Source organism: Nipponia nippon, unplaced genomic scaffold (assembly GCF_047370975.1).
Source record: "Nipponia nippon isolate SJK-2023a ecotype South Korea unplaced genomic scaffold, ASM4737097v1 scaffold_20, whole genome shotgun sequence".
NCBI lineage: Eukaryota > Metazoa > Chordata > Aves > Pelecaniformes > Threskiornithidae > Nipponia > Nipponia nippon.
In genome coordinates, this window is record NW_028262337.1 from 5,152,975 (window position 1) to 5,180,751 (window position 27,777).

Consider the following 27,777-nt stretch of genomic DNA (forward strand, 5'->3'; position numbering starts at 1 on the left):
CCTACAAGAAAGCTGGAGAGGGACTTTTTAGAAGGGCACATAGTGACAGGACAAGGGGTAATGGCTTTAAACTGAAAGAGGGCAGATTTAGATTAGATATAAGGAAGAAATTCTTCACCATGAGGGTGGCGAGGCACTGGAACAGGTTGCCCAGAGAAGCTGTGGATGCCCCATCCCTGGAAGTGTTCGAGGCCAGGCTAGATGGGACTTCGAGCAACCTGGTCTAGTGGAAGGTGTCCCTGCCCATGGCAGGGGGGTTGGAACCAGATGACCTTTAGGTCCCTTCCATGCCAAACCAGTCTATGGTTCTAAGAAAACCAGTCATGGCAGAGCCTGAAGTGAGCCAGCTGAAGTTGCCGCCATCTTCTATTTTTCCACTACTAAAATAAATGTCTCTCCAGCTCCTCGCATTTTAACTCAGAACCCAGTGAGCTTTAACAGCTACAGATTGCTCTGCATCAAGTAATACTTGCATTTGAGGTCTCTGGTAAATATAGCACAAATACACCAGGGGAGATACCAGGAACGCTGGAGTTCTCTGGGCAGTTTGGGTCTCAGTTCCCCTTCCATCCATGGACCATTTACATAACGGAGCACAAATTTAAGCAGCCGAATGGAGGGCAATCAACATGCTCCTGCACTGTGACCACTGGTTTCCAGAAGCAGAGTTGAGGCAAGCCATGACTCATTTATTGGGTATGATTTGGTTATGTGATTCATTGATCAAGTCCGCTATAGGTGAGGAAGGACTTGTAGAAAGAAAAAAGAAAACGTCTCCTGGCTCGAGCGATGGGGAGGATGTCAATGGGAAAAGGAAGAGCTTCCAGCAGTCTATGACCCCAGCAGCAGAAGAGAGAAGGGGGTGGGGATGCTGCAGCTTGAATGGCAGGAGTGGGAAATCCTCCCCAAGGAGATGATACAGAGACCAGTAGGACATGCTGCCTTTAAAAAAGTACACCCTGAAGAGCCCTGTTGGGACTAGGGTGAAAAAGATCCATTGACACTGATCTTGTGTCTGACAAATGCTTTGAGAAAAGTAACACAAAGGTGTTAACAGAAGTATTTATTAAATAAATAGAACAAAAGAGAAAGTTCATCCACCCAGAAGAACACAGGCACAGAAGTTGCTCACATACACTGCAGAAGCAGAAAGCCACTGTAGTCTTTGTTTTTTGTTTGTTTTTAATTTTAACATAACTGTGCTTATCTGTACACCACAGTGTGACCTGTTTCATTTGTTTTGCAGAAAACTGTTGCTCACTCAGGAGAGCGTGCAAGTTATTACAATATATCCCCTTAATAACAATTGAAAGAAGCTATTTCTTTAAAAGATTACAAAGCAGGGCATGCTAGAGGAACACAAAGAATGCCTCCGAGTTTCAACATTACCATACATACATGGAACAAAACCTCTCTATTCATCACAGTTAAATAACAGAGAAGAACTCAAGGACAATTAACTCTTTCACTAGGCTTTAGCCATTTAAAAGCAACAACTGATATGCAAAATTCAAATCTGAAAGAAACAGGAGCGTGTTAGTTGTTGAATTACCAAAATGTATTTCCAATTCATGTTTCCAAAGGATGCAAATAAGATACCTCAACTAGAAGAAAACCTAGGAAATTGTTCAGGGTACAAATTTAATTTTTCTCTTCAAGGAACGTAGTTTGCAGGTTTATATTCCTGTGCCTCTGACATGAAAGAGGAATGTGTCTGGGAATACAGGGTGCAAAATCGAGGTCTTAATATCAAAATTTAAGTGTTTAAATGCTTCCTTGCATAAATCTGGTATACTTTGGAATTTTTTAAAAAAAAAAAGCACTTCTTAGCTTTTCTAGGAAACCAGGACTACCACTAGTTTATCACAATTAATAAAAGGATAACAGATGTGATCACTTTTCCCTCAGAGTTCTTAGCAAACTACTATTAGGAAAACTTGCCTCTTCCAGAATTGAGTGTAGGGTAATATGCACAAGCTGGTGTACTTTCAGCTTATGTTTCTTTCTTAGAACGAATTACCAGTTCTGCTATGGTAATCTAACTGGATAGCTCCCTGTATTTTGCATTTTCCTGCATTTTCCTCAGTGCCCTTCCTCTACACTATTAACTGTTGCTGTATGAAGTCTGTAAGACCATCTGGTTCATTAAGTGATCTGGCTAAGGAGTATTCAGTATAAAAGAAATAAGAAACAAAGGAACACACAGACACACAAACATTAAGGAGCAAGTGATAAGAGAGAATAATGAAGACCAGAAGGCTTCAGCCACTGATTGATGAGCTATTAAAGGAACTGTGCTGGTATAGCCTTGAAGAGGGTTAGCCTGAACTTTGACCAATAAAGGGGGAAAAACATGATCATCATCATCATCATTTGAGGGGGCTTGCAGAACTGTGCAAAACTCAACATATTAAAGGGACAGCAAAACTTATTACAGTAGCAGGGAGAGACAAGGATCAGGGTGAACAGGGTGGAACAAGTGTGAGAAAAGGCAGAGGATGGGGAGGGGCTGCTGGTCAGTGCACCTGTCTAGCTGAGCACCACATCACAGCAGTCCATACTATCTTCTCAAGCAACTTCTTAATGTAAACCGTACAGAAAAATGAAGACCTCTATAAGATGTATTGCTTTAATACTGTAAATTCATAGATCAAAAGAAAATGACCACTTAGGAAACCCACATAAGAAATGTTTGTCTTCTGTTTGCACACATCTAATGGAATTCTACTCAGCTGAGATTCAGGACCCAATCTTTAATCATTACTACAGTCTGCACCACCAGTGATAGTATGATTAGTACATTAAAAAGACGAATTGGCCACAGCCATGTTTATATCGAAAAGAAACTGCTTCCATCCATCATTCATACAGTCAGACAAATGGCACCAAATGTATTGTAAAGGCTAAACGTATTCAATGTTCGTCTTTAAAAATGATATAGAGAAAAGTAAATTCTATGCAAAATCATGCAGTCTTCCCACATCATGGCTAGTATCAACCACACTAAGCATTTAAATGCTTTCAGTTAACATTGGAGCACACATTTCCCCTGCCATTACTGAAGCTCTGGTTTGTTACTGATTTCTGGTTTCAGTTTCCATTCTCCGTTTTTATCAGTTCTTTGATGATGTGTAAGACCTTGTCATCTAGGAAAGAAAACAAACACAGTGGGTGCAAAAAGAGCGAGCTTAAAAACCGATTCCCAAAACCCAAGAAAATCAGAAGACAAGGCTAGCTCTCAGCAACTTAAAATCTTAATGTTTTAGGCTATAAACTCTAGACTCTAAAGCAAGACAAGTGATTCCCATTTGCGAAGCAAAAGGGCAAACAGTATGTCCACAGCACATCATTAGAAAGTTTATAAAATTACTCAATGAGCTTGTTGTGGCCATTTCAGTATTTCACAAATGAGTCTGAGACAGTGATGGGTTAACTACAGATATATTAGCATACTGGAACTCCCTTCCCCCCCCCCCCCCCCACCTACACTATTCTTCTGAACATTCAGTGTTCAAAGTTTAAATTGTGCTCCCTTACTTTGGCAGCCAACATGTAGTTCCCCATCATTAACCTAAATTGTAAGACAACTTGCAGAACACTTAAAATTCTTCCATGTCTGAGGTTCACCACACACAATCTATCTTACTTCTGTTTTGAGATGCATACCTCATCATTACTAACAACATTCAAGGTAGTGGTATCAGGGATATCTTTAGAGCAGCAGTTGTGCAGATCCTCATACACCTGAGGTGAGCCACGTAATATACGTAGGATTAGTAATGACTTTTTGGATGTTTCTCAACATAACAGAATGATATTCAAGTCACACTAACCCTATCGGGTGAGGGTGTAGTGTACTAAGGCTTCCTCAGATTTGCCACAAGGTCCATTTAACAAATAGTAGTGTCAGCAATGCAGTAATAAAGTTACCTTCAAGTGACATTTTAGGATTTTCAAGCTTCTTCTTCAAAACAGACTCAATAAGAACTCTCAGCTGTTTGAAAATTACTGCTATCTTTACAGGAGCCTATAAAGAACAGAGAAGACAAACATTTGCATTACTCAAACGTCTTATACCAAAATATAGATTAAAAGAGTACCTTACATATAAATAGAAGTTTGTAACAAGACTCCTGCAGACATGATGCATATGCATAATATTAAGCACATTGATAGTGTACTCATGAAATGACTGGGCTTACATTATGCCTTCCTATCCTTAAGCATCTGTTGTTTGTAGCATCACAGCCTAAAGAACAGCAGCTCAGATGGGTAACTCAGAATATGTTCCCACACATATGAACAAGCAGCATATAGTGAAATTATTAGTTTATCAATATCCTACTTACTCTAATTGCTTTTTCCCAAGGTATAAAAGTACAAATTAATTTATACCTGAAATAAAATATCTACACATTTCCGTCTCAGGAGGTCTGCCTGGCCTCCTGAGAAAGCAATCACAAACCTCTACTAAATCTCACTAGGAATTTGTATATCTAAAGCTGAAGCCTTTTCCAGGAATCTTTCATTTTATCCCTCCCTCCCTATTCTGGTCTTTTTTTCATTTATATAGTGCCTGTGGTACAATAAGTAGCTATTATGGAAAAGGCACAAAATGCAACATATTCTGCTTAGCATCTCAGTAGAAAAATAGAAATTCTGAAATACACTACAAGATGTAAGCAGCCCAGAAACCCCCACAACCTGTAGCCACGCAGGGACCGTAAAAATTCTCCAACAAACCCACAAGGGATCTGCATTTCATATTCATGATAATCAGTGAATTCAATTAGATGGTTGCTTGCTTGCATCAGCAGAGTGCAAAAAACTAAAATGTTTTGTAGCTTATAGTCTTCCTTGAGCATAACAGAGGGGCCACAGGACCACAGAAGGTTTTAACCAAGTAGCTGGCAAGCTAGCAAAAGCCAGTGTTTGCCATTTAGCAGAACTTACAGAGGATTTTGGCATGTCACCTGTTTTAATTTTGTCTGAAAGCTAAGAAAGCACACTCAGTTTTCCCATTCCCAGCTGTGCTGGTTTTGGCTGGGGTAGAGTTAATTTTCTTCATAGAAAATAGAGTTAATTTTCTTCATAGTAGCTAGTGTGAGACTGTGTTTTGGATTTGTGCTGAGAACAGTGTTGATAATACAGGGAGGTTCTAGTTACTGCTGAGCAGTGCCTACACAGAGTCAAGGCCTTTTCTGCTTCTCACCCCACCCCACCAGTGAGGAGGCTGGGGGTGCACAAGAAGCTGGGAGGGGACACAGCTGGGACAGCTGACCCCACGTGACCAAAGGGATATCCCACACCATATGGCGTCATGCTCAGCATATAAAACGGGGGGGAAGAAGAAGGAAGAAGGGGACATTCGGAGTGATGGCGTTTGTCTTCCCAAGTAACTGTTACATGTGATGGAGCCCTGCTTTCCTGAGGATGGCTGAACACCTGCCTGCCGATGGGAAGCAGTGAATGAATTCCTTGCTTTGCTTTCACATGCAGCTTTTGCTTTACCTATTAAACTGTCTTTATCTCAACCCACGAGTTTTCTCACTTTTATCCTTCTGATTCTCTCCCCCATCCCACTGGGGGGGAGTGAGCAAGCAGCTGCATGGTACTTATTTGCCAGGTGGGGTTAAACCACAAAAAATAAAAAACTTTTTGACTTGGAAAGAAAATGAACAAACAAAAAACCAAACACCCCAAATCCAAGCAAACGGTTACGTTCCATTTGGAGTTTTTTCTTTCCCAAATAATTCTGTTTGGGCTATAAAGCAAAATAAATAATATTTTAAAGGTAAATATGTACTTACATGACTATAAGATTGTAGGAAAGGGTGATATAAAATAGCACACTCGTCTGCTTTCATTACAAGCTCTATAAACCAAGGTTTAGTCTGTGTCATTTCCAATACCTTTTCTGAAAGAACACCAACTTTCTTCATGAAGAGAGAGGGAACTGATTTGCTACAAGCCACATATTACAAGCTTATTCTTTCAAGTGTGATTTGCTAAGATTTCATTACATGTATATAAAATTTCCCATAATTCCCCTTAATTTTCTTCTTCCTTCTTCCCTCTTGTCTTCATCCCACATATATGGTGCTCTGAGTTAAGCTTGTACATCAACTGTATAACAAAAGCCTGTGGAACAACAAAAGGTAGTTATCACTCCAACACACCTGAAAATGGATCCACCCATCAACTGTCAGGAGACGCTCCCGATGCTGGACTTCTATATCCCCACCAAAAAGCAAAATGGGAAAGGGCGATATTAAAGTAGTCTCTCTCAAATACACCTTAGTATACCTCACCTGCATATAAACAAACACAAGCATTAAAACAAACAAAAAACCCCAAACCACATAAAATCTGTAACACCAAATTTGACTGCTACTTTTAAAAGCAAAAACCACACTTTTTTCCTTTTAAGATCCAATCAACACCAGCCATTATACACAGAACAACCAAGGGCAATTTGTCTGCCCTAGACCACGTAAGATCCATCACCTCTAAGTAAGTGACAGGCTTATACGCTACCAGGAAATTAACTAAAGCCACAGTTTTCTTGTTAAAATTCAAACAGAAAGATAATGTTAGCCTAGTGCTGTTCAGAGAAGAGACATCAAAATTAATAAACCTACTGAAGTAAAAGGCAGGTAAAACTCTTCTGTTATACACTCTTCTTACCAGCAGCTGGTTTATCAATATATCCCCATATGCACACGCATACGTGCATAAATGTGGGCACATGTATAGACACATACACAGAGCAAACTATGGGGCTCGGCATATGCTACTTCTGGCTTTGGAGCCTCTCACAGATAGAGACGGAATGGGATGGGACGGAGTTGTAGTGGGAGGAAAGGAAACAAAGAGTGCATCTTCACACAGAAGTGCAGGCTTTGTTCCACTGTTCATGGAACAACTTCCCTACCTTAGCTGCTGTCTTGCCCTTACACTACAAGGTTCTTGGGGGCAGGAAATATTTTCAGGTCTCCAAAAAATACTATCACTTCATACACATTAAGAAGGCTAATGTAATTTCCTGCCTTTCTACAGCAAAGTTGGCCATTAAGCAACTGCTGTTAAGATTTTGTTGTACTACAAGTGTAACTAAATATAAACACTTGAATTTAGCAGATAGCTGACAAAATTTTCAGTTGCAAAGGGGAAAAAGTGACAGAGAGAAAAAAAATGCAATTCATTTACGAAGTTCAGCAGTCAATTACAGAATCGGCTATTTAATTTTAAACTGCTATTGGGGATATGCAAGACCTGTACCAAGTTTCAAAACCTTAGAGTCTGCTTAGAACAGTAAAAAAGAAAAAGCACACTTTGAAGTGTTACTACTACACATTAATGCTTAAAGTGATCATATTAAAATCAACAGCACTGTATTAAAAGAAGTCAGTGATACTATTAAGTTAATGACAGAAAGGTACTTTCATTTATAGCTACCTGTTTCACCATGAACAGATTTATTCAGGATATTCAGCCTTAATTTCTTCAGCACTCAGTTGACTGGTTTTATGGACTTTAGACGCTAAAGACTCTTAAGATGAACAAGACATTCAGATATACTTTACACTGCTGTATGTTATTTAATATTAGAGGCATAACTCCACCTTTACACAAACTATCAGCTACATTCACTATTTTCACTTACCTTCTCCTGGTAAAGGAGCCATCCGTATGTCTGTAAGTCTCGATTTACAGAGGAGGGATGCACTTGTGCTTTACCCTGAGCAGTTTCTACCATGCAAGCCAGCTTCTCTGTAATATCCACAGACTTTGTATATATTATTTTTCCTACGTTGTCATACAGTCCTGCAGTCAACACAGCTTTAAGAAGAGCTATTTCATGGAGAGAAAGGGATTGTGTGGCTCCATTTCCATCCCATCCACTTTGTGTTGCAGGTGCTGTGAACCCTGCTGCTCTAACCACCCTTATGAGTTCTTGCTTCACATCCTGAAATGAGTTAGGTATTAGTAAAACTCGGAATTTAGAAAGGTACATACTCCACTCCATCAGCTTGCAATGATGCTCCATCCCAAATATTCATGCTCTCCAGGGGAAAATCTCTTACTAGAAAAACACTTGTATTTTCCACAACCACTTTGGAATATTGGCTGTTTCTATGAGAAAAACATTACCTGGAACATAGGATTAGATATCTGGTACTATATATACTGCAAATACTAAATCTCTCACCTGTAGTTAAAATAAAAAGATACATTTGCATCAAAGATCCACTTCTGCTTAGGAGAGCTCAGTCACCCAAGCTTACGTGGGAAAGACCACTTACAACATTTTCTCACCAAAAATAAAAGGCCATTTACATAAGTTTGTGGCTCATCTTTCAAACTAACTGTTAACAGACCTGTTCTTAGATATCAAGAATAACACTAAATATTTTAATTCATAAGTTTTGATTCTCTAATGGAAGTAAGGACTAGCTTCTCCAATGGCAGTGACTGTAAAGATGTATAACAACAAAGTGTGCATATCAAAACTCAAACGCAGACACAGCTACCTCAATTGAGGGTCCCTAGCATTCCACTTGTTTTTGTCTTGTCTAACTAGTAACTGTGATATATCACCTCTTTAGAAGGGCATGACACTTTCAGAGGGTAATTTTAACAAATAACATTTGAATGCAGAGCATAATTATTTGGTTTACCTCCAGAGTTAACAGTGAAGTCCTATTAAGGAAATTTCTTCTGCAGTAAGTCATTTCAGCACGATACCCCCCTTCTTGTCGAGCCCTTTTCCACCTAAGGAAAAAATCCTGTCTTACTACAGCAAGAAGAATCACATCAAGAGTACAACAATATGAAAGTGGTAGTAAGTTAAAAGGCAATACTGTGTTTTGGTCAGCATTCTCCACTCAAAACTAGAAATAAGTGGCACTAAAAGATGAATGCTGCTGGTCTAAGAGCACTCGGAGAACATGCCTGTAACATAAATTTGACGGATACTAACAAAAATACAAGGCAATTTTCTCTCAAAAATTACACACGGTCTATCTTGACAGTTGAAACAAAATTCAGGTGTGGTTTCTGAGACTTAGTGATAATATCCTAAAAAGAAAAAAGTGCGTATGTCATAATATATACATTTGTACTTTCTCAAATACAAAATATCCAGGTCAGCATATAGAATAAGGTACTAAGCAAGCTATCCTTTTGTGTTACAGTATTTAGCAATTTATTGTTATTCTGAAGAGAAAAACTTCAGGTGCAAGCAATTCAAGAGAAGATACTTAAGGATTCTTTACAGAACTACATTACTTAAGTGTTATCTGCATCTAGCTATAAGCACAGGAGAATTATCATTTACCCCAGATAAGCATTGTAGATCGTTATATGGTCTGAAACTGCCATTGCTAGAGATGATTTTGCAAGATCTGCTTCATCTTTTCGACCAATTGGTGTAGTAAATGGGGATTTTTCTGTCATAACAGCAGCCAGAGTTGCCTGCAATCAGTAAAGTACACACCACTTAAGAGTATTTAATTATAAGCTTCAGGTTTATCATACAAATAGCTTTAAATTTTCTTTTACAGTAATATTTAATGATACTTGATTTTATCTTCTGCTAAGTCTCAAGGAAAACTTATCACCATAAGAATTTCTTACATAGAATTCAGAACCTACTTATATTAAAGACGTTGTTTACATAGTGCCTTATATACACTGATAAAAAATATTAAATCTCAAAATTCACATGAAATGGTTTGTCAAATGACAGAGCAATACCCGATATGATACAGTGAAGGTCAGATGAAACAACTGCTTTAGATTAAACAACACTAACAGGAGATATTGAGAGAACAAAGACTTTTAACTTTCAGTTTTCAGCAACTAACATACCCATGCTTCCTCCTAATTTGCAGTCAATTAAATAGATTAGGTGAAAGTGTAAACTATGCTACAGTCTTCACATAAGTTACCACATCAATTAATTTGCAATAACTTTACATCAGCATGTTCTTGGCCCACGAACTGGGAGGTAATCCAGATTGGTCTAACTCACATGTTAAGAGAACTTTTTCTGTAACTGTCATACTCCCTGGGACTGTAACAGACAGAACTGGAGACCAAGTCTCACTATCGCCTTGTGATTAGTACCTAGGAGTTTAGAATCATGGAATCATGTAGGTTGGAAACGACCTTTAAGATCGAGTCCAACTGTAAAGAATACTTAGATTGTTCCCCTCCATGATGTCCAGGTGCCCTCAACTGAAAATAAACATTTTTAACTTCTTGCATTATCCTTTAAAAATACCATCCTTAAAAATACCAAGAAATCAGATTAATTTTAAAGAGTTAACTATTTATATATTTTTAAAATTTAGGTAGAATTTTTTTTTTTTTACTCACCACAGGATCCAAGCAGCCAAATATAGCACCAAATATAAGCATTTTGCCAATCTTTACATTGACAGGAAGGGCTGCAAGGTGCTGGCCCAATGGAGTCAGCCTGGGCTCGTTTAACAAACAAGCCCCAATCTTCCTCAACAGGTTCATTGCATTACCAATTACTTGCTGCTGTGGTGGATCTAATGCTCTGGAAAGGAAATCTTCAGGAGAGCCAAGATTGCATTTCTGTGGAGTAAGTGGGCATATATTTCAATATAAAAAAAATTATTACAACAAACTTTTATGGTAGCTACAAAGGAAACTGGAAAGCTGTTCTTGCAATCAAAAGCCCACATTCCCTGCCCTCTAAACCAGCCTCCCAGAATGCAGACATGCCCCACATTAGACTAACAATACTCCATTGTTTGGAAGGACTTCATATGGCATGACCACTGATCAGAGAAGCACGTTACCAATGGTCACAGATGAGCAGGAGACTCTCAAACCTGAAGAGATGCAGTTCAATCTGGCACTAATTTGCCAGCTTGCTAGTTTTCTCATGCATATCCTACTTACTCAGGATGGGGAGAGAGGGAATGGAATTGCTTCCTTAAGCAGAAATCAGTTTGAATTGTCACTCTGAGGTAAACTGCAATAGTATAGTATGCTATTCTCACTAAGCAGCATGCTCTGGATTTTCCAACACACAGGTATCAGGCTCCCCCCTGCCCTGGTGGGAGAAGCCCCACTGACTACATTAGATTAGGGCTGTCCTAGCAAACCTTTTTAGCTAACAAGGTCAGTAATTCCAAAACCAAAACCACATGATAGTATGAAGGTGTAATTCCTCCAAATGCACATGTAGTGTTTTTAGCTAACAAGGTCAGTAATTCTAAAACCAAAGCCATACCATAATATGAAGGCATAATTCCTCCAAAGGCACACGCAATATTTCTGGAACAGAATATTCCATGAAACTTTCAAACCTGCAACATCATAAAACACAGAATCAGTTATTCAATTTCATCTTTAAATTTAACTTACAAACTCAGGTTTCACATGTTCATTCTTTGCAGATGTTCTTTTAAGGAGCAAGGGGTTGGAGTAACATGTTTTAATGCATGGGTAAACTGTTCATCCTTTGAATTAAGGTCTGTGTGGTAACTTGGAAAGCAAGAGTTTTAGTGAAAGAGAGGGAAAGGCAGTAAGACCCGATTTCGTAAACAAATTCTTACAATGCATAGCTCTCAAAGGGGAAGTCTTGCATGTGGCTAAAAGGCACACTTCATTGGTTATTTCAAAATACTTTTACTTTAGCTGTTTCTCAGCTGAAAGTTGCTTCAGACTTTCAGACATGCAGGAAAATGTTATTCCACTGCAGTAACAGAAACTAATTCTGCAGGGCTATATAATCTGTTATTTTCCCCATCTCTTATCCATAGAGATACCTCTTCAGAAACCTACGGATTTGTTTGATAAAAAATTCAAAGTTCAGGAGGTAAGGTTTGTGTACATTTCATGCAGCGCTGCAGATGTTGTTAAAAACTGATCTTCTACGATTCCTTGGTGCTGCACTTTTCCTTTAATTATGTTTTTTTTTCCAGAACATTATAGAGATACTAAGAATAAAATTAAACTTTAAAATCATGAAACAAAAAGGGTATTATAACACTTTATTCATACAATATTAAAATTTATCTCTTCCCAGTTTGCAGTAATTACAGTGAATTTCAACAAGACTTCTTGGTTTTGCACAGGAAAAAAAATAAAGACATCTATGTGATTTACAAAATCTTGCTAACTAAGTTTACAGTACCTGTCTCTTGTGTACATTCGGAAGCAGAATCCATCCCTAACACGTCCAGCTCTTCCTTGTCGCTGCAGAGCACTAGCTTTACTAACAAAGGTCTCCTCCAGGGAACTCATCTGACTACTTTCATGATACCTTAAAAATTGTAAAGCAAGTGCCCATTCAGATTCCAGGATTAAAATTCTGATGTTTACTTACATACCAGCATATTGATAGTTTATCTAGATAGTATTTATTTGAAAATATTATATTTAGTTTTGAAAACTAATCATACTTGGGGGAAACTGTATATCATAGAACCCTGGATACAATTCACTAATGAAAGCGTAAAAATTGGAAAATGAAAGAGCTATTATATTAGTTCATCTCCCTGGCAATTCAGAATTGTTCCAACAAATTCTGTAGGGCTTTTCATATTTAAAATGGACAAAAAATAACTTCTAAGAACTGAGATAGTATAAAAAGAATCTACTTTATTTTTAAACTAGTACTTAATCATAATTCTCCATATCTAGGAACAACTCCCCTTGTTCTTCACACCACTTGAAAATCCAACGATTAATCTCAAACTTGTACCTAAACCGCAAGCTGTTCAACGAGCTCAGCACATTTTTTTGTGCAGAACTGTAGTTTAATAAGGATACTACAAAGTTCTTGCAGTACCAGCCTCCTAATATTTATAGTAATCACATTGTGATTGATGAAATTTAAACTCTCACCTATTTTCTTTTGTTCTTCCAGTATCAATTACAAAGACAACATCTGGTATTGTGATACCTGTCTCTGCTATATTGGTTGCCAAAACAATCTGAAAAGAAGGAACAGAACATAAATAAAAGAATTATGGAATGTCTAAGAGTTTTCATCCTTTTAATCAATATTATAGAATAAGTTTGGTTAAAGTTTTTTTACCCAGAAATGTTTCCTTAAATCATCTAACAAAGCATTAAAAGCTACACGACTTGGAAAATGGTTTAGTCTTCCCCAATTACTGAGGAATCAAAAGTTACATGAGAATTTCACATTCACTTTTCCATCTATCAAAATTACTAGCTAGTACCTGCCAAAATTGGTCAACTTTTAATTAAACAGTTTGGCAGTAAGTAAAATACTATTTTCCCAAATAAAAGCTACGGTTACTGGTTCACAATAGTTAAAATACAGTAAAGCAACAATTAAAGAAGCTCTTAAAAAAATATATTAGGTTTAAAAATTTGTCTGATTACTGTCAAAGTTTTCACAGCAGGCTAGTTTCTATCTGTTACAGAGCACCAAATTAGAAGAATTGTTTCTTTGCAGCAAGAAAATTCCAGGAACAACTAGTTGTTGTGTAATTCTGTATGATTTAAAACAATTCAGAGTTGCACCCACAGAAAGTTTCTCCTTTCAGTGGTGAACTTTGCCATTCTAAATGTATCATACCTTTCTAATACCAAGAGGAGGTATTGTAAATGCAGCTGCTTGATCTTGAGTTGAAAGAACAGAATGCAAAGCTATCAACCTGTGCCTAGAACAAGAAATTAAACTAATTAATATACACTTATCAAATTAAGATACAGTAAAAAAATGAGACCAGATTGATGCCAACAGTTTGGAGAAAGCAACTAGAATGGACACTTGGAAGAGTAAAACTTTGTATGATTAAGTATAAAAGTCTGCTTCAGTGTTTTACAATATCAAAAAGAGATAAACACCATCGGTTCATAGGACTGTTCCCCTATTTGGTAATAATACAGGAAAAATACTTCTACTGCAGAATTCCAGGTTAATTTACATCAATAGTCTTGCAAAAAACAGGAACCAGGTGTCCATGAACCCAAGTTCTTTACATTGTGCTTCCAAGACAAGTACCATTATTGAAACTTTGCACAGAACTATAAACACATGCAACTTTCAACCTGAGTAATAAAGGCCTTCAGAGATAAGACAGCCACATCAATTTGTACTTTCTTTCTCTTCTAGACCTTGACATCTCAGTCAATCTATGAATCTTTAGAATTTGACTGAAAATGTCCTTTTTATGCCATCATGTTGCTAACTTTTAGTTAGTCACAAAATAAATTTCAAAACTGTCACTACAACCCTATGCCATTTCTCTTGGTAGATTACTGTCTCTGGATCTCTTCTCAGGAAGTAATCACTTCCATGTAAACAGTAAGCCACAGAAAGCTATATCCCAGATATAGCAGCTTCCATACCCTAAGAACCGTAAAAGAAGTAGTCAAGTGCTTTGCGATTAATTAAGTTTGTTGAATAATAAAATCAAAAGAAAAAAAAAAAGAGTTATTACTGTACTATTCCTAAGCACCTGTCATTTTTGCTTGTATCATTTTTGCATAATAAAAGTACATTTGTAGCACAAACAGCTCAGAGGTATAACTCTCAGTTTCCCTTTTCAAGAATAGCAGACCTTAAAACCCAAACATACTCATTAAGTTAAACTATTAACTTTATAGAAAATATCCGTATTACCTGTCACGCAAGTTAAATCTTCTGTCAGTTGAAATGAGATCATACAGCTGTTGGATATGGGCAAGGCCTGGTAAAAAGATCAGCACAGCACCCTCAATGTTCTTGAACTGGGGACTTCTATCTGGAAAGTTACAGTACAGGCACATAGTTAAAACAAACATGCATTTACAAACAGTTTCACTTGAGAACAGAACTAATTCTGGACCCTATGGTAAGTGTTTTTTAGGATGTTTCATGTAAGCATGCAGTCAAGTGCTTCATTATCAGCAGAAAGCACTGGAAAGCAAGTCCAAAGGACAGCCCCAAGTATATAGACTTCTTAAGCAGACTGTACCCAAGTATGCAAGCAACTCCAAAATAAGTTCAAGGTTGATCTTGTAAGGGTTCATATACAAGATAGCCTGCTGTGTACGACTGCTATACTTCGCATAGTAAGGAGCCAAATCAATACCAGATCCAGACTGGCTTGGGACATACTCCTAAAAAAGAAGAGCAGGGAAAAAAAAAATTAGATTCTCAGTGTTTTAGAAGAAGGTAAGAAAGCAGAAGGTCAATTTGTCATTCACTTAATTTAGGTTTCTTAAAACAGAGATTGAGATAAGACACATTTAATTGACTATCTTCCCACCAAAATCATGGTGAGTTAGATTAAGTCACAGCCACCTACACAACCTGTGTATAGGCATCTACTACTGTTAAACAATATCCCAGATTAAAAAAAAAAGTAAAAATTAAAGTCTGTGCAAGCAGTACTATACAGTCTGTTTTACAAATGAAAACAGTTCCCAGGTCCATATCTGGCATACAATTGGTATCAATTCAAAATGGGATAACAGGGTGGCTACTCTTTTTCAAAACTCCTATTTTGGGGTATAAGAAACCAGTCTCCCCTTTCTCCTGTCCCACACCTCATCCTTCTCAACTAATGGTTGCAATGAAAGTTGAGAGTCAATTAAGTGGCAACTCCTGCAGTGTTTTGGAGCAGGAGGAAAGGGGGAAGGAAAGGAGATCTAGCAGAACATACAGACATTTAAATTGTTTATCAACATCTTATAGATACATACTTGCATAAGGCTATGTTAAGTGGCACTATTGTAAATTACTTCATATTTAAACAGTGCACTGAAAGAAGCTTGCCACCATGTATCCTTCTGTATTGAAGGCTCAGCAGAAATAAACCACAAAGATGGAGGAGCACTCAGGAGAGCACTTGGGCTTCAACTAAAGGATGCTGTTGTGATGTATGGGGTAACTACCACTCGGGGCGGGGGGGAAATGCATCAGTGTTTGATCTCACCAAGCTAAATGCTCCTGCAGAGATTTTGAGAGAGCCAGTCAGAGTAGACAGGTATCTACTCAAAATATATACAGTCTAGATGAACAGCATAAGTTGCCTAAAGTCATATAGCATTCATATACTCTTCCCTTTGAGAATTTTCATTCAAAAGCACATACAGCTGACACTGCAGAGTACCTACAGGATTAACTACAGCCCATTAAACCAAAAAGCTCTACACAATAATCTCATGTAAATCATCTCATTTGGCATGCCAAGTTGGAGGATCTTAGGAGTTTTTCCAGATAAGAAGGACATGACCTTGCCTCTTCTGTTCTTAGGTCCGCTACTTAAAAGAATTGTTTGGGAGAAAAAAATTAAATGCTTTCCTGAGCTGCTGCTTACACATTTAGAGCTGGGAATCTGTACAAGAGAACTCAATGTCAAATATAGCAAAATCAAGGCAGCTCTAAAGGAGTTGGAGAGACAAACATAAGGGTGCAGCATTAATAAATGTTTGGTTTTCACTGTAGGAGTGCCATTCTGTCTGTCTTTTATCATGTGAAAGAATATTTGATGTTATGCAATCCAATCACATTTAATAAGAGGAACTAAAAATGATAAAATAAGTAACAAAAAAAAAAATCAAAATTTCCAAGCCAAAACTAGAAATGCCTGTTTTACCTGATACTTTGTAGTGCTTCCTCCTTTGCTAGTAACATTTATTGTTACTTCCTCCTCCTCCTCCAAGAACTTCTGACAATATTCTGAGTCTTTCTCCAGAACATAGCCAGTTGCTTCAATTACGTCTTCAACATGGAAAATCTTTAGTGAAAATTCACAGAACAAATACAAGGCACGTCAAACACTAATGAGCACCTTTTTCAGTTTTTAAGGCTTACATACAAAGCTGAACAGGGCATGCAATTCTCTTTTGATATTGTAATAGACCTTGCAAATTTCAACTTGATCTTTCTTATGATTTTTCAAAACCTAAACTTAGAGCTGCTACAATTTTTTTAATGCACCTCTCCATATGATCACTAACATTACCTTTACCACAGCCCACACCATACCACAGCATGAGAAACATACATAACAGTGTAATGACAAAGGGTGTGGGGGGAATTCTTTAATGCTTTCCTTTCTACCTAGGTTGAACAGAGAAAAATCAGTGTCACTGATGAACTGATTTTAATCAATAATAAATCCATCAGAAAAAACAGTACAACCCTGTACTTCAAAGCACTGAAGCTATTGTATATTTTTAAAAAAGGAAAAGGGTTACAAGTCCTTGAAACACATGTTTAAGATACATGTTTTTGGTAAGAAAAAAAAGTGATGTAGATGTATTACCTACAGACACTAACTAGGCAAACACTGTATATCTGCATACAAAGTGTCTTGCATAATGAAAGAAACATTTGCCTACCTCAACAGGGTAACTCCTCCCCGAGATCCTTAAAATGGGACAGTGTGAAAAATAGCTGGAAAACTTCTCACTGTCTACAGTAGCACTCATTAAAATCAGATGCAGGTCTGAACGCTTATGCAAGATCTCCTTCAGAATAACTAGCAAGAAATCAGACTGGACACTTCTTTCATGTACCTAGAATTAGAAAAACTATCTATAGTAAGGCTTTAGTACAAGTCAAGGCCCAGAATAACTATAGCTTCTGCAGAATAGTAAGAGCTAATAACCTCATCTACAATAACGTGAGATATACTTGAAAGAAGACCATCTTCTTGAAGTTTCCGAAGCAGGACACCTGTTGTACAGTACAGTAGTCTGGTGGCTTCTCCTGTTCTTGATTCCATACGAATTTGATATCCGCACAGGGAATTCTTTTAAAAAAGATATTAAAAATATAGGAATAATTTAAAATAGTATACAAGCTAGAGATATTAAAAATGAAGTGAAATTTTAGCACTGTTAGATTCAGACACTGCACAAGTTGCAGTGAATAGTATGAATGACTGCTACACTGTTTTTTCATACATGCGCTTTCCTTTGTTAGGAAGGGAAAATAGACTGAAATCTACAACTAAGTTTCTCCAGACTAGCAAAGACCTGGTAAACTCAGTGTTCTTTTCAGGGTTCTTCGCAGTCCGCAAACAAAGATATTTTTGCACAGGTGGACTACCATAAGACATACAGGACCTTGGTTTTCTTCAAATAACAAAGTAACTTATGTTGGAAGGGGTCTCTCTCAAACTAGGGCCTCACTCAAGGCCAGACTGGACTGCTCAGAGCCTTAGGGCTCCCCTCAGAGGGGAGTTTTCTCCATCCGTAATGACAGGGATGCCACTGTCACTGGCCAATCTGCTCCAATGTTAGACCATCCCCATGAAGAAACACTCTTGCTCTTAATCACCCTCTAAGGATTTTAGAAATCATAAATAGATACCCAAAGGTTCACAGCTGACAATTTGGTAAGAAACAGCTGACATAGCAAGAAGCCTTTTTCAGTAGAAAATAACATCTAATTATTTGATTGTGTAACAAATAATGTTTTCACTTTGCACCAACATTCCAGCCCCCTGTATTTGATCAAGACTAGCAAAGAGTAATTCAGACACATCTTACTTTCCCTCCCGGTCCTGATTCACAGCCCAGCTCTTCACAAACCCTGGTTGCCAGACTCACTGCTGAGATTCTTCGGGGTTGCGTGCAAACGATATTACATTTATTTGATCCTTCATCTAGCAACAAGTCTTCTAACAAGAAATGGGGCACCTGGGTACTCTTCCCACTGCCTGTTTCACCAGCCACAACAACTACTCGATGTTTTTTGAGAGTTTCTACAATCGAGTATCGGTGCTTAAACACAGGTAATTCCTGTCTCTCTTTCAGAAGCCTCTGGTATCTGGAGGAACTTTGCAGCTTTTTGAACAAAATCCTTGAAGGCTCCAAATTATCTGTGTCTGAGGTCTCAAGGGAGAGACTGCTGAAGTCCTCATCAGAAACTAAGTTTTCCCAGGAATCTTCAGGACCCTCAGATACTTTGGGTTGGTTTTCAGATTGTAGCTGTTGCTGTTGTTTGAGTTTGTTTAATAATCTAGCAATAAAATTATCACGAGGTTTGTTGGTTTCTATCTTGTTGTCTTCTTCCTTTTTCTTTTCAATATCCCTCCATTCTAGCCAGACATCTCGGTAGGTAGGAGGCAGTAACTGATGAACTGACTTCAGATGGAAAAAGCAGAAAAAAATTACTTTATTTACTACTTAGTAGCATCACTAATATTTTATGTGTAAATGAACTTGCGTGGCAAAAGAGATTACAAAACATGAAATAGGGAGCTATTTCTAAATACAGACACTACAAAAACCGTAATATAAACATCAACAATACACTTTTTATTTTCAACTGGCTTGCATTCTTTACAACACTTAAAGAACAGTTATACTATCAAAAATTTCCTCCCTGCATGCTGCACCACACGAGCATGATTGTAGATAAAAGCAAATGAACATGCAATACAAGCAAAGAATTTAACGGGAAACACTTCATTAAACTGTTTCTAGAATTTAACTACATATATTATAACAAACAAGTGTAGAGGCAGATTCCAAGACAAGAACAGTAGTATTGGTGAAAATCTTACTTGTCCTTTGGTTAAATGATAGAGTGCCAAAGTAGCAGCTAGATGTTGTGCTTGCATACTATCTTCTGTTACGATTGTAGGACACATTGCCATTACATCATCTGATGATTTGATAATTCTGACCCTTAAAGACAAATTCATACAGGTATTTCTCTTAATTTTTGTTACCTATATAAATAGCACACCTGTTAATGTTTTTAAAACGTAAGAGTGAAATTCAAATAGAGGAACTGAGATAAATAAACTTAATGTTACTCAATAATATTTTGTACACAGAAACAGCTGATCAGGTTTGATTGAATACTAGAACATTTTTAGCAGCAGATTCCAGCAGTGAATTTGTACTTTTTTTCTCTCTTAACAAATGTGTTAATTTTCTTCAAAGCAGAAGTATTTATACACATACAGATCATCATTAAGGCTAGTTTGCTTTGGAAGAAGGACTAAATATTTGTTTGTGTGCTTGTAACCACTTAGCATAGATTGAGATGACAGTTAACGATCTACTGAGATGCAAACATCTGTTTAACAGATATATGCCAGTCAGACCAGCAATCAAATTTCTCATATTCTTAGGGGAACAGTATATTAGTAGCTTTTAACTTGAGCTACAGGTTCTTTTACTTGGTTCCTTCAAGAAGCATTACTCATTTGTAATACTGTGTCTGCTTTATTTGTACATGATAATATTCTACTTTATATCACTACATTACAGACTTGTTTTCTAAAAGAAATTTAAAAATCACCGATACTGCACTGTTTTGGTTGCAAACTTATGGTAGCTTTCATACAAATTTTTAACTTCCACTTTATTTTAAACAATCCTCAAAGGGGTTTTGGTATTTATATGCTTAAAACCTATGATTTCATATATTACTTTGAATGAGAATACCAGAAGTTAATTGTCCAAATTTATCTCACAGGTTCGCTTCAGAACCTTTAATTCAGCAATACAGAATTAAAAACTAATCCCTTCTTTATAGGATCATTAACTGGGATCTTATTTTTGCGATAGTGTCCAGTCTAAGCATTACTTTTGCAGAGCTATCCAGAGTGAAATACCTCTCTGGTGGACTAAAAAACAAGTTTGGGTTAAATGTACTATATTCATATAAATTGGATCAACATGACACGACAGAATTAGCCAGCATTTTTATTTTTAAATCAACCAAAAGAAATATGTAAAGTTTATAGGAAATACATACCTACATTTCCAATATTTTCCAACTGGGACCTTTTCAAAAGCAGGATTTGGGCTCTTGGGAAAATTCTTCCTGCACCAGTCAATCAAAAATTGTTTCGGAGATTTACCAGTCCAGCTTCGAGCGCTATAATCAAAGTTTCTTACATCTAGCGGTTCTTTCTTTTTCACTACAAGAGCAGAAAAAACACATTTTAAGACTCCTAAAATTAATTTTACATTCCTTTGTTAGCCAAGAACGTTTTTACCGTTTTTTCAAATGTATTTTTACTAAAGAGCAGTATTTTCTGAAACATTTTGCAGAAATACTGGTACTGATACATGACAGAACTTCCTGCTTTTCCCACAAAAGTATCTAGCAGGAAATTAATTACAATATTTTGTTTGCCATCTTTGATCACCTGATAATTTAAGAACTTTCACTAAAGTTTGGTTATTAGAAAATAATGTAACAGCTTGAAACAACAAAAATAGTTTAAAAAGCTGAGAGGGTTACAATGGAAACAGTAGCTAGCCCTACAATTTAAAAAAAAAAAAAAAAATCAAAATTTTAGACATGGCAGTATGGCAAAAATAGCTTTCAACTGATCTGCTAGAACAAATACAGATCCTTTAAAGTCAACTTGGTCAGTGAGGTAGTCCACCTGCCTTTCCCACAATCAGAGCTTGATGACTCAGCACTGCAATGCAATACAACCTAGGAAAAACAAGAACTAATACTGGAAATTTGTGGCACACTTCAAGCTTGTACTGAACCATTTCCAACACACCTTTGTCTTCCTTTGCAGCACCATCGGGTTTTTCAAGCAAGCTCAAATTTAAAGTGGTTTCCTGAGGCTGAGGTGAGGGAGTTTTTTTCTTTTCATTTTGTTGTTGGTTTGAAATCTTTATAGCCGGATTAAATACCGGATGTTCCTCAAGCATTGCCATTTCTGTCAGAGAGAGAATACAACTTACACCTACCAATTGCTGAGCATTTATTCTTTAAAAAAGAGAAAAGATCAATTATACTAATTCATACTGAGCTCCCAAAAACAGAAGTAGTGAAATGTTACTGACTTTTTAGATTTTGACCCACATGGAATGGATAGATTCAGGAAAGCCTGCAACTGGTGTACAAGATGATGAAATCAATTCAATCTGACTCAGAGGCTTACTTGCCTAACAAATATGCAGGCCACAAAATAAAACACAGGTAATTTGCACAGCTCTACCTTGCTGAATTCTTCTTATTTTCTCCTGTGCTACCTTCTGGCCTTGTTTGTCTTTGTCTTGCTTGGAGATGCTTGCTTGTTCTTTTGCTTCTGAAAGCTTGGCAGCCAAATGTACATACCTCTCATTCTATTTCAAACAGAATTATTAATTAGAAGTTGAATATTGTATGCTTGTCACTTTCAATGAACTTCGTAATAAAAAAGTGGGGATTTTTTTTTGTCCTTTATACCAAGCTTACACAAAGGAGGAACAATTAGTTTTTAGGTAACTAACAGTCAAAACCTTTCAGAATTTGACAGTCATTTCCTAATCTCACTGAGATGTGTTTCACGAATTTTTCCTTTCCAGCACAATGCATTCAGTATTTTGAGCCCAGTACAAAAGAATAGGAAAGGAAAAACTTCAGAAAAGAGAAGTTTCAACACATTCCCCCTTCAGTAGCCTGCAAACATAAAACTAGATAACGTAAAAAAACCCCAAACTATTCAATCCCCCAATTTTTAACAAATAGATCCACCACTTGCAGATACACCAGACATATCAGTTTTTGAAAGACTTCCATGAAGTGTTACTCTTTCTTACTGGATCAAACTTTTCTTCATCTGTCTCTTTCACAGACTCATTCTTCTCTTCATCACTCTGTTGCTCAGCATATCGCAAAATCCATTCCTTCATACTCACTTCTTTGTCTTTCCCCACATTCATCTCCTAGGAAGAGCAACAAAATTTAAAAGTAATGATAACAGTAAGTGAAAACATCAATGCTTTTCTCTGTCAGTATTTAGGAACTATTGCTTAAGATTTTATATATGAAGTAAGTTATATGACATAAATAACACAAAAACATGGAGAAAACTTCTCCAACCAGGGTAAACATCTCACAATATACTTCTATATATAGATCTTAACACATGAACGATTATAACTGCTGTAAGGAAAAAAAAAAAAAATCAAACAAACATTTTTGCAAGAAACCTTTTCTGTTTCTAGGTTTAAGACTCAAATGACCACAGAAATCAAAATCACAGGCAAGCATAAACCCACACAAGTACGTAAAGGGCACCACCTGTAAATAAGCAGAATGAACCCATTCCAGAGAAAATTAGGCTATGCTTTGTCACAAAAATGAACTATGAAGAGCCTTCTAGACTTCACATGAAAAAATGTAACCTTCAAGTGACCATTCCACTGAAGTTAAAATAATGTGGATGACAATTATTAAGCATACCATATTTTCAGAAGTTTTCCACATCAGTGTTGGAAGTCAATGCAAATTCTGTATTTTAGAAAACTCTGTCCTCACTTCCCCCCAATAAATACAAACTAATTTCTCAGATTACCTTAGGTTCAGGGCCATTTTCTTTCTTTTTGTGATCTAGTAAGCGAGGTGGAGGTTCACGTTGTGACACAGGAGAACAAAATTTTGCTCTAGGTTTCTGTTGCTGTTCTTCAAACTGCTGGCTAAAACCTTCAGGCAAGGCATCTTTAAAATAAAAAACCCATGTCACAGATTATGTCAATAATAATTACTGAAAATCTTTTAAAGTGTGTTGAGAGCCAACTAGAAGAACACAAAACAAAAACCGCTTGCCTGAAATACAATTAGGCTTTAGCATTTAGATAATTGAGCATTTCCTTTTTGGACTTACATAAAACTCTAAGAGTAGGAACAAGAGGTCTACAAGACTTTATACACTAAAAATATCCCAGAACCAGTCAGCAGCGCACCTAGGAAAGGAACACTGTGATGACTACCGATCTTAGTGAAACAATATATTTAGTTACTACTATGAAGCATTCCCATGCCAGAGCCAGTCTCATTACTCTTCTGTTAAAAACTGTAGTCAATTCTCTGTCACCATACTCACCGTCAGGAAGGTTTAAACAAAGCCAATCAAGTGCAGAGTGAAGATCACCACCATATAAAAGTGTATTTTTCATTGCTTCCTCAATGTGCTCAGTCTTAAAAGAGAATCTTTGTAAAGCCATGTATACATCCTATAAAGACAGACATCAGAAAATACTACGATTTAATCTAGCCATCTAATAGGCTTGTAAACTCCTGTTTCCCCCCATATCAGATAACTGGCATTAAATGGAGGTAAACAGCATAAATTAATATATCAGAAGGCTGAGCAGAAAATCCTGTTTTGCACACAGAGCTTATAATAATTTTATTGTAACTATGTACGCATATGTATAAGTAAGTCTACATTCCAGCCTCTGTACAGAACGTGTTTTCTAGTTAGAAAGATAAACTTACAATTTTCCAGCTATATGGAATGAAAAATGTAGAAGACGTAAAGCATTCGGATTAAGTTCTGTTCCTCTATCCTGTCTGAAGACTCCAGTTTTAGTTACTGAATGCATGAAGACATCTCTCTCGTAATAAGCATAGCTGTCGATTCCACTGGCTCATCATTCGTGTAACTACTGCAAAGTGTACTACACTGGCTTGTACTACATGCAGAAGTGTAGTATGACACATGACATAAGTGACAAAAAAAGCAACTGTTTATTCTAAATAAACAGTGGTCAGAGAACAACAGTTTAAACTCTACCTGTAGTTTCTTAGCAGTCAGTCTTCTGGAAATCATTCCTTTGTCATCGTTTTGTTTTTTATGGTCATTGATTACATCAATAATCCTTTTCTCCAAATTACCATTTATCATTACCTGCACAGAGGAAATTAGTTGATACAAAGTAAAACATTATAAATTTTTATGACATATCAATGTTCTTCGCAGCTAAGGAAATAAGAATGCAGAAGTCTCTCTGTCATTCAGATCCTGACTTTTCCAGCTTTCCATAAGTGGATAAACATTTCTTACGAAAGGGACACTTTTTCTTTTTACTTTTCCAAGCTATATGCTTTTACTTGAAATAGAAGAGTTCATTCCTCATTACAGAGAAGGCCCATTTACATCTTCAAGGAAATTTAGTATGTCAAGGGAAATATTGTAAGAAAAAAAAAATTTCTACCAGAAAGAACAAGGCCTTTCTCCTCCACTTACAAGAACTGGTATAAAATAATTTGATCATCAAGATACAGTCTGTGACACTCCTTCCTACCTGGCTTAAAAAAAGAATTTTAGTAAAATAATAATTTTAGTATTTTTAACATTTCTAAAACATGAACCAAGCTTTTATTGCTACTGAGGTGGTTGTAAAAAAACAAACAAACAAAAAAAATCTGTGTTCTTCCTCTGCCATGAAAAAGAATCCATATGCACTGGAGAAGCCCAAACATAACTCTTAATAGTCCTGCATGCAATGTATCATTTGTTACTTAAAAAAATATAGACATTCCCTTGCCCTGTTAGTTTACCCCTATTTCTTAAAGCACACTCAAAATCCCAAACACATCAAGCTCAAGACAGTCAACGTCTAATACATGAATGCAGTTTACCTGCATAACATAATACTGAAGAAGGGCTGGAGAAATATTTACTCAGCTAAAAAGTACGAAAACCAAAGTTGTTTTACCTAAAGAAGATACTCGCCTTAAGAACAGATTTATCTAGATTTGCAGCAACACTGGAATCTGTTGTTGAACTAAAACTGTAAGTTTTTGGACCTGCAAATTGCAAATAACCATCAATTACATAAGCAGAACACAGAGAACGTTGTTTACAGTAGTAAAGCAGACCCAACATAATGCAGGTTAGTGCGAGCACATATTACACTTATTTGCCAGAACCATGAAGGTACATAACAACAATAATAATAATCAACAGTACAGAAAGGCCCTTGAACAAGGACTAGTGAAGAAAGGTATGACTCTTAGCAGACAAAATATAAAATCCCAAGTGGCACAATGAGAGGAAATGGGATTGACTGCTCACTCTCTCTCAACACTGGAACAAGGAGTCCTAAGTAGGGAAGCTAATGGCAGGTTCAAAACGAGTACGACCATTGAGGTTTGGGTTTTTTTTTTTTATTACAAAGTGCACAGCTACATAACAGAACTGTCTGCCACTAAAGCTGTGGATGTCAGACATTTACTGAAGTCCAAGGGCAAACAGGATAGCTTTGTAGTAAAGAAATCAATCATTGGAAGGGCATTGAAAAAACATTGCATCTGGCTCAGAAAGACCCTAAGCCACAACTGGTGGAGGATGGAAGTATCACTGTGTGTCCGACCTGTATTTACCTAGGTACCTGCTTTTGGCCCCTATCTAGGAGAAGGCACTAGGTTACAGAGGCCTTTGGTCTGATCTGCTATAGTCATTCTTAAATACTTGTCATTTAGCAACTGTTAGAAAAACATTAATTCACAGAGCTATTGTCATGAGAATGCTTTGGCTTCTCACAACATACAGCTTGATGCTGGATTCCATCGTTTTCAGAACACACATACTGTTTCTGCTACTGCACAGGTAAAAAGAAACTGAGCAACCTCACAGCTTTTCCCCACCCCTGGAGGCTGGGTGCCACCCCAGAGGGAGCAGCGCCATGCTCCAGGAGGCACCACTACCTCCCAGCTCCTCCACCTGCCAGCAGGCAGGTTGGACAGCTCACCTCTGCTGGGCTGCCTGCAGAGAGGCTCTAGGAGAGCCCATTTTTAGATCAGGACTGGGTGTACGTAACCGCATTTTAGAAAAAAAAGCGGGCACCTCTGGTCAGGAGCTACAAAGAGCAGTTAGCACTCATGAGCTAATCACTGGTACTTAGTGGTAGGCTGTGCAACTACACAATATTTATACTATGCTAACTTACTTTTCACTTACACTGACTTATTTTTCACCACAGGAGACAACCTGGGACAGAAGCAGGATAGTTTCTGAAGAGGACTGAGCACCATGGTTTTGGAGGAGTGGGAGACACAAAAAATACATTTAGCAGAGCCCAAATGTGTAAAAGCAAAGTACATTAATAGGTTCAGGAAGGTTAAGTTAATGGATTGCAAGACTTGGCATTAACAAGTTGGAATCTCAACGGCCTGGCGAGGGCATGATTTGCTTATAGTCTGCAACATAAGCTGTTACAAGGTATCTGAGCTACTTCTGGTAAAGCTGGTTTATTGAAAACAGACATCTCGCAGTACTGCAGAATACTAGTTTTTCAGGCTGCACCCAGAATAGTCATCCCTCAGCTCATCCGACACTGCTGAAGTGCCCCCAGCCCTGGAACTGCTCTGCACTTTTTTTATGACACAAAAATAAATATCTCAAATCCACATTATGTTGGCTTGGAGCACATATGGAATAAACACCTACAAAAGAAGCTCATTCCTGGGAAAGTGCCACACCAACACTTGTTCCACGAGAACTGCCAATAATCTGAAGGCAGACTTCTTGGAGCTAACTCCACAGGGCAACACCAAGAAGAGTCGTCTCCTCAGGGAGACGGGCTAAAGCCAGGCCCGACGGACCCTGCTGTGTCGGAGGGATCTGAGGTCCCTCTCCCGACGCTCAGTAATGCCAAGGCTTTTAGCAGCCCTTCTCCCGCAAGGCCGGGGCCCCCGGCAGAGGCAGGCCGCGCCCTCGGAGGCTCCCTGACCAAGCTGCCCCTCCGTGCGCTCCCGGCCTGCCGGGGACCCCTCCGCCGCCTGGACCCCGCACCCTTCCTCCCCACCGCACAGCCGCCCCCGGGGCTCCCCGGCCCGCGCCGCCTCACGCCGCGGGGCCCGGTACCTTGCTTGACACGCGGCTCCTTGGAGGCGGGCGGCGGCCGCGGCGCCGCCCGGCTCCCCGCCTCCGCAGCAGCGGCAGCGCCGGCCTCGGCAGCGGCCCGAGCCCGGGCAGCAGCGGTGGCGGCCGAGGCGGTGTGGGCCGCGCTGCCCGCCCGCTGCTTCTTGTTGCGGCCGCCCATGGCACCCCCTGCCCGCACCGG

The 27,777-nt window shown here is 38.0% G+C and overlaps 1 protein-coding gene across 7 annotated transcripts; it reads right to left on the reverse strand.

Moving 5' to 3' along the window:
* Window positions 1-1,063: 1,063 nt before the first annotated feature.
* Window positions 1,064-27,773, reverse strand: DHX29 (DExH-box helicase 29). 7 transcript variants are annotated; one of them, XM_087759789.1, is made up of 27 exons: window positions 27,579-27,773; window positions 25,446-25,519; window positions 24,504-24,617; window positions 23,811-23,940; window positions 23,283-23,425; window positions 22,525-22,650; window positions 21,942-22,068; window positions 21,498-21,659; window positions 20,732-20,897; window positions 19,527-19,650; window positions 18,508-19,104; window positions 17,622-17,765; window positions 17,353-17,529; window positions 16,605-16,745; window positions 14,979-15,123; window positions 14,645-14,765; window positions 13,595-13,679; window positions 12,892-12,980; window positions 12,179-12,307; window positions 11,273-11,348; window positions 10,384-10,608; window positions 9,341-9,477; window positions 8,682-8,775; window positions 7,667-7,969; window positions 6,180-6,311; window positions 3,931-4,027; window positions 1,064-3,146 (listed from the first exon to the last, which is right to left on the reverse strand). In XM_087759789.1, the coding sequence occupies exons 1-27, from the start codon at window positions 27,754-27,756 to the stop codon at window positions 3,091-3,093; spliced, it is 4,092 nt and encodes a 1,363-aa protein (XP_087615915.1). In that variant the 5' UTR covers window positions 27,757-27,773; the 3' UTR covers window positions 1,064-3,090. The 7 variants fall into 7 exon arrangements, with proteins under 7 accessions (XP_087615915.1, XP_087615916.1, XP_087615914.1 ...); XM_087759790.1 differs by lacking the exon at window positions 1,064-3,146 and having other exon boundaries at window positions 3,854-4,027; window positions 15,096-15,123; XM_087759788.1 differs by lacking the exon at window positions 1,064-3,146 and having other exon boundaries at window positions 3,854-4,027.
* Between the last annotated feature and the right edge of the window lie 4 nt (window positions 27,774-27,777).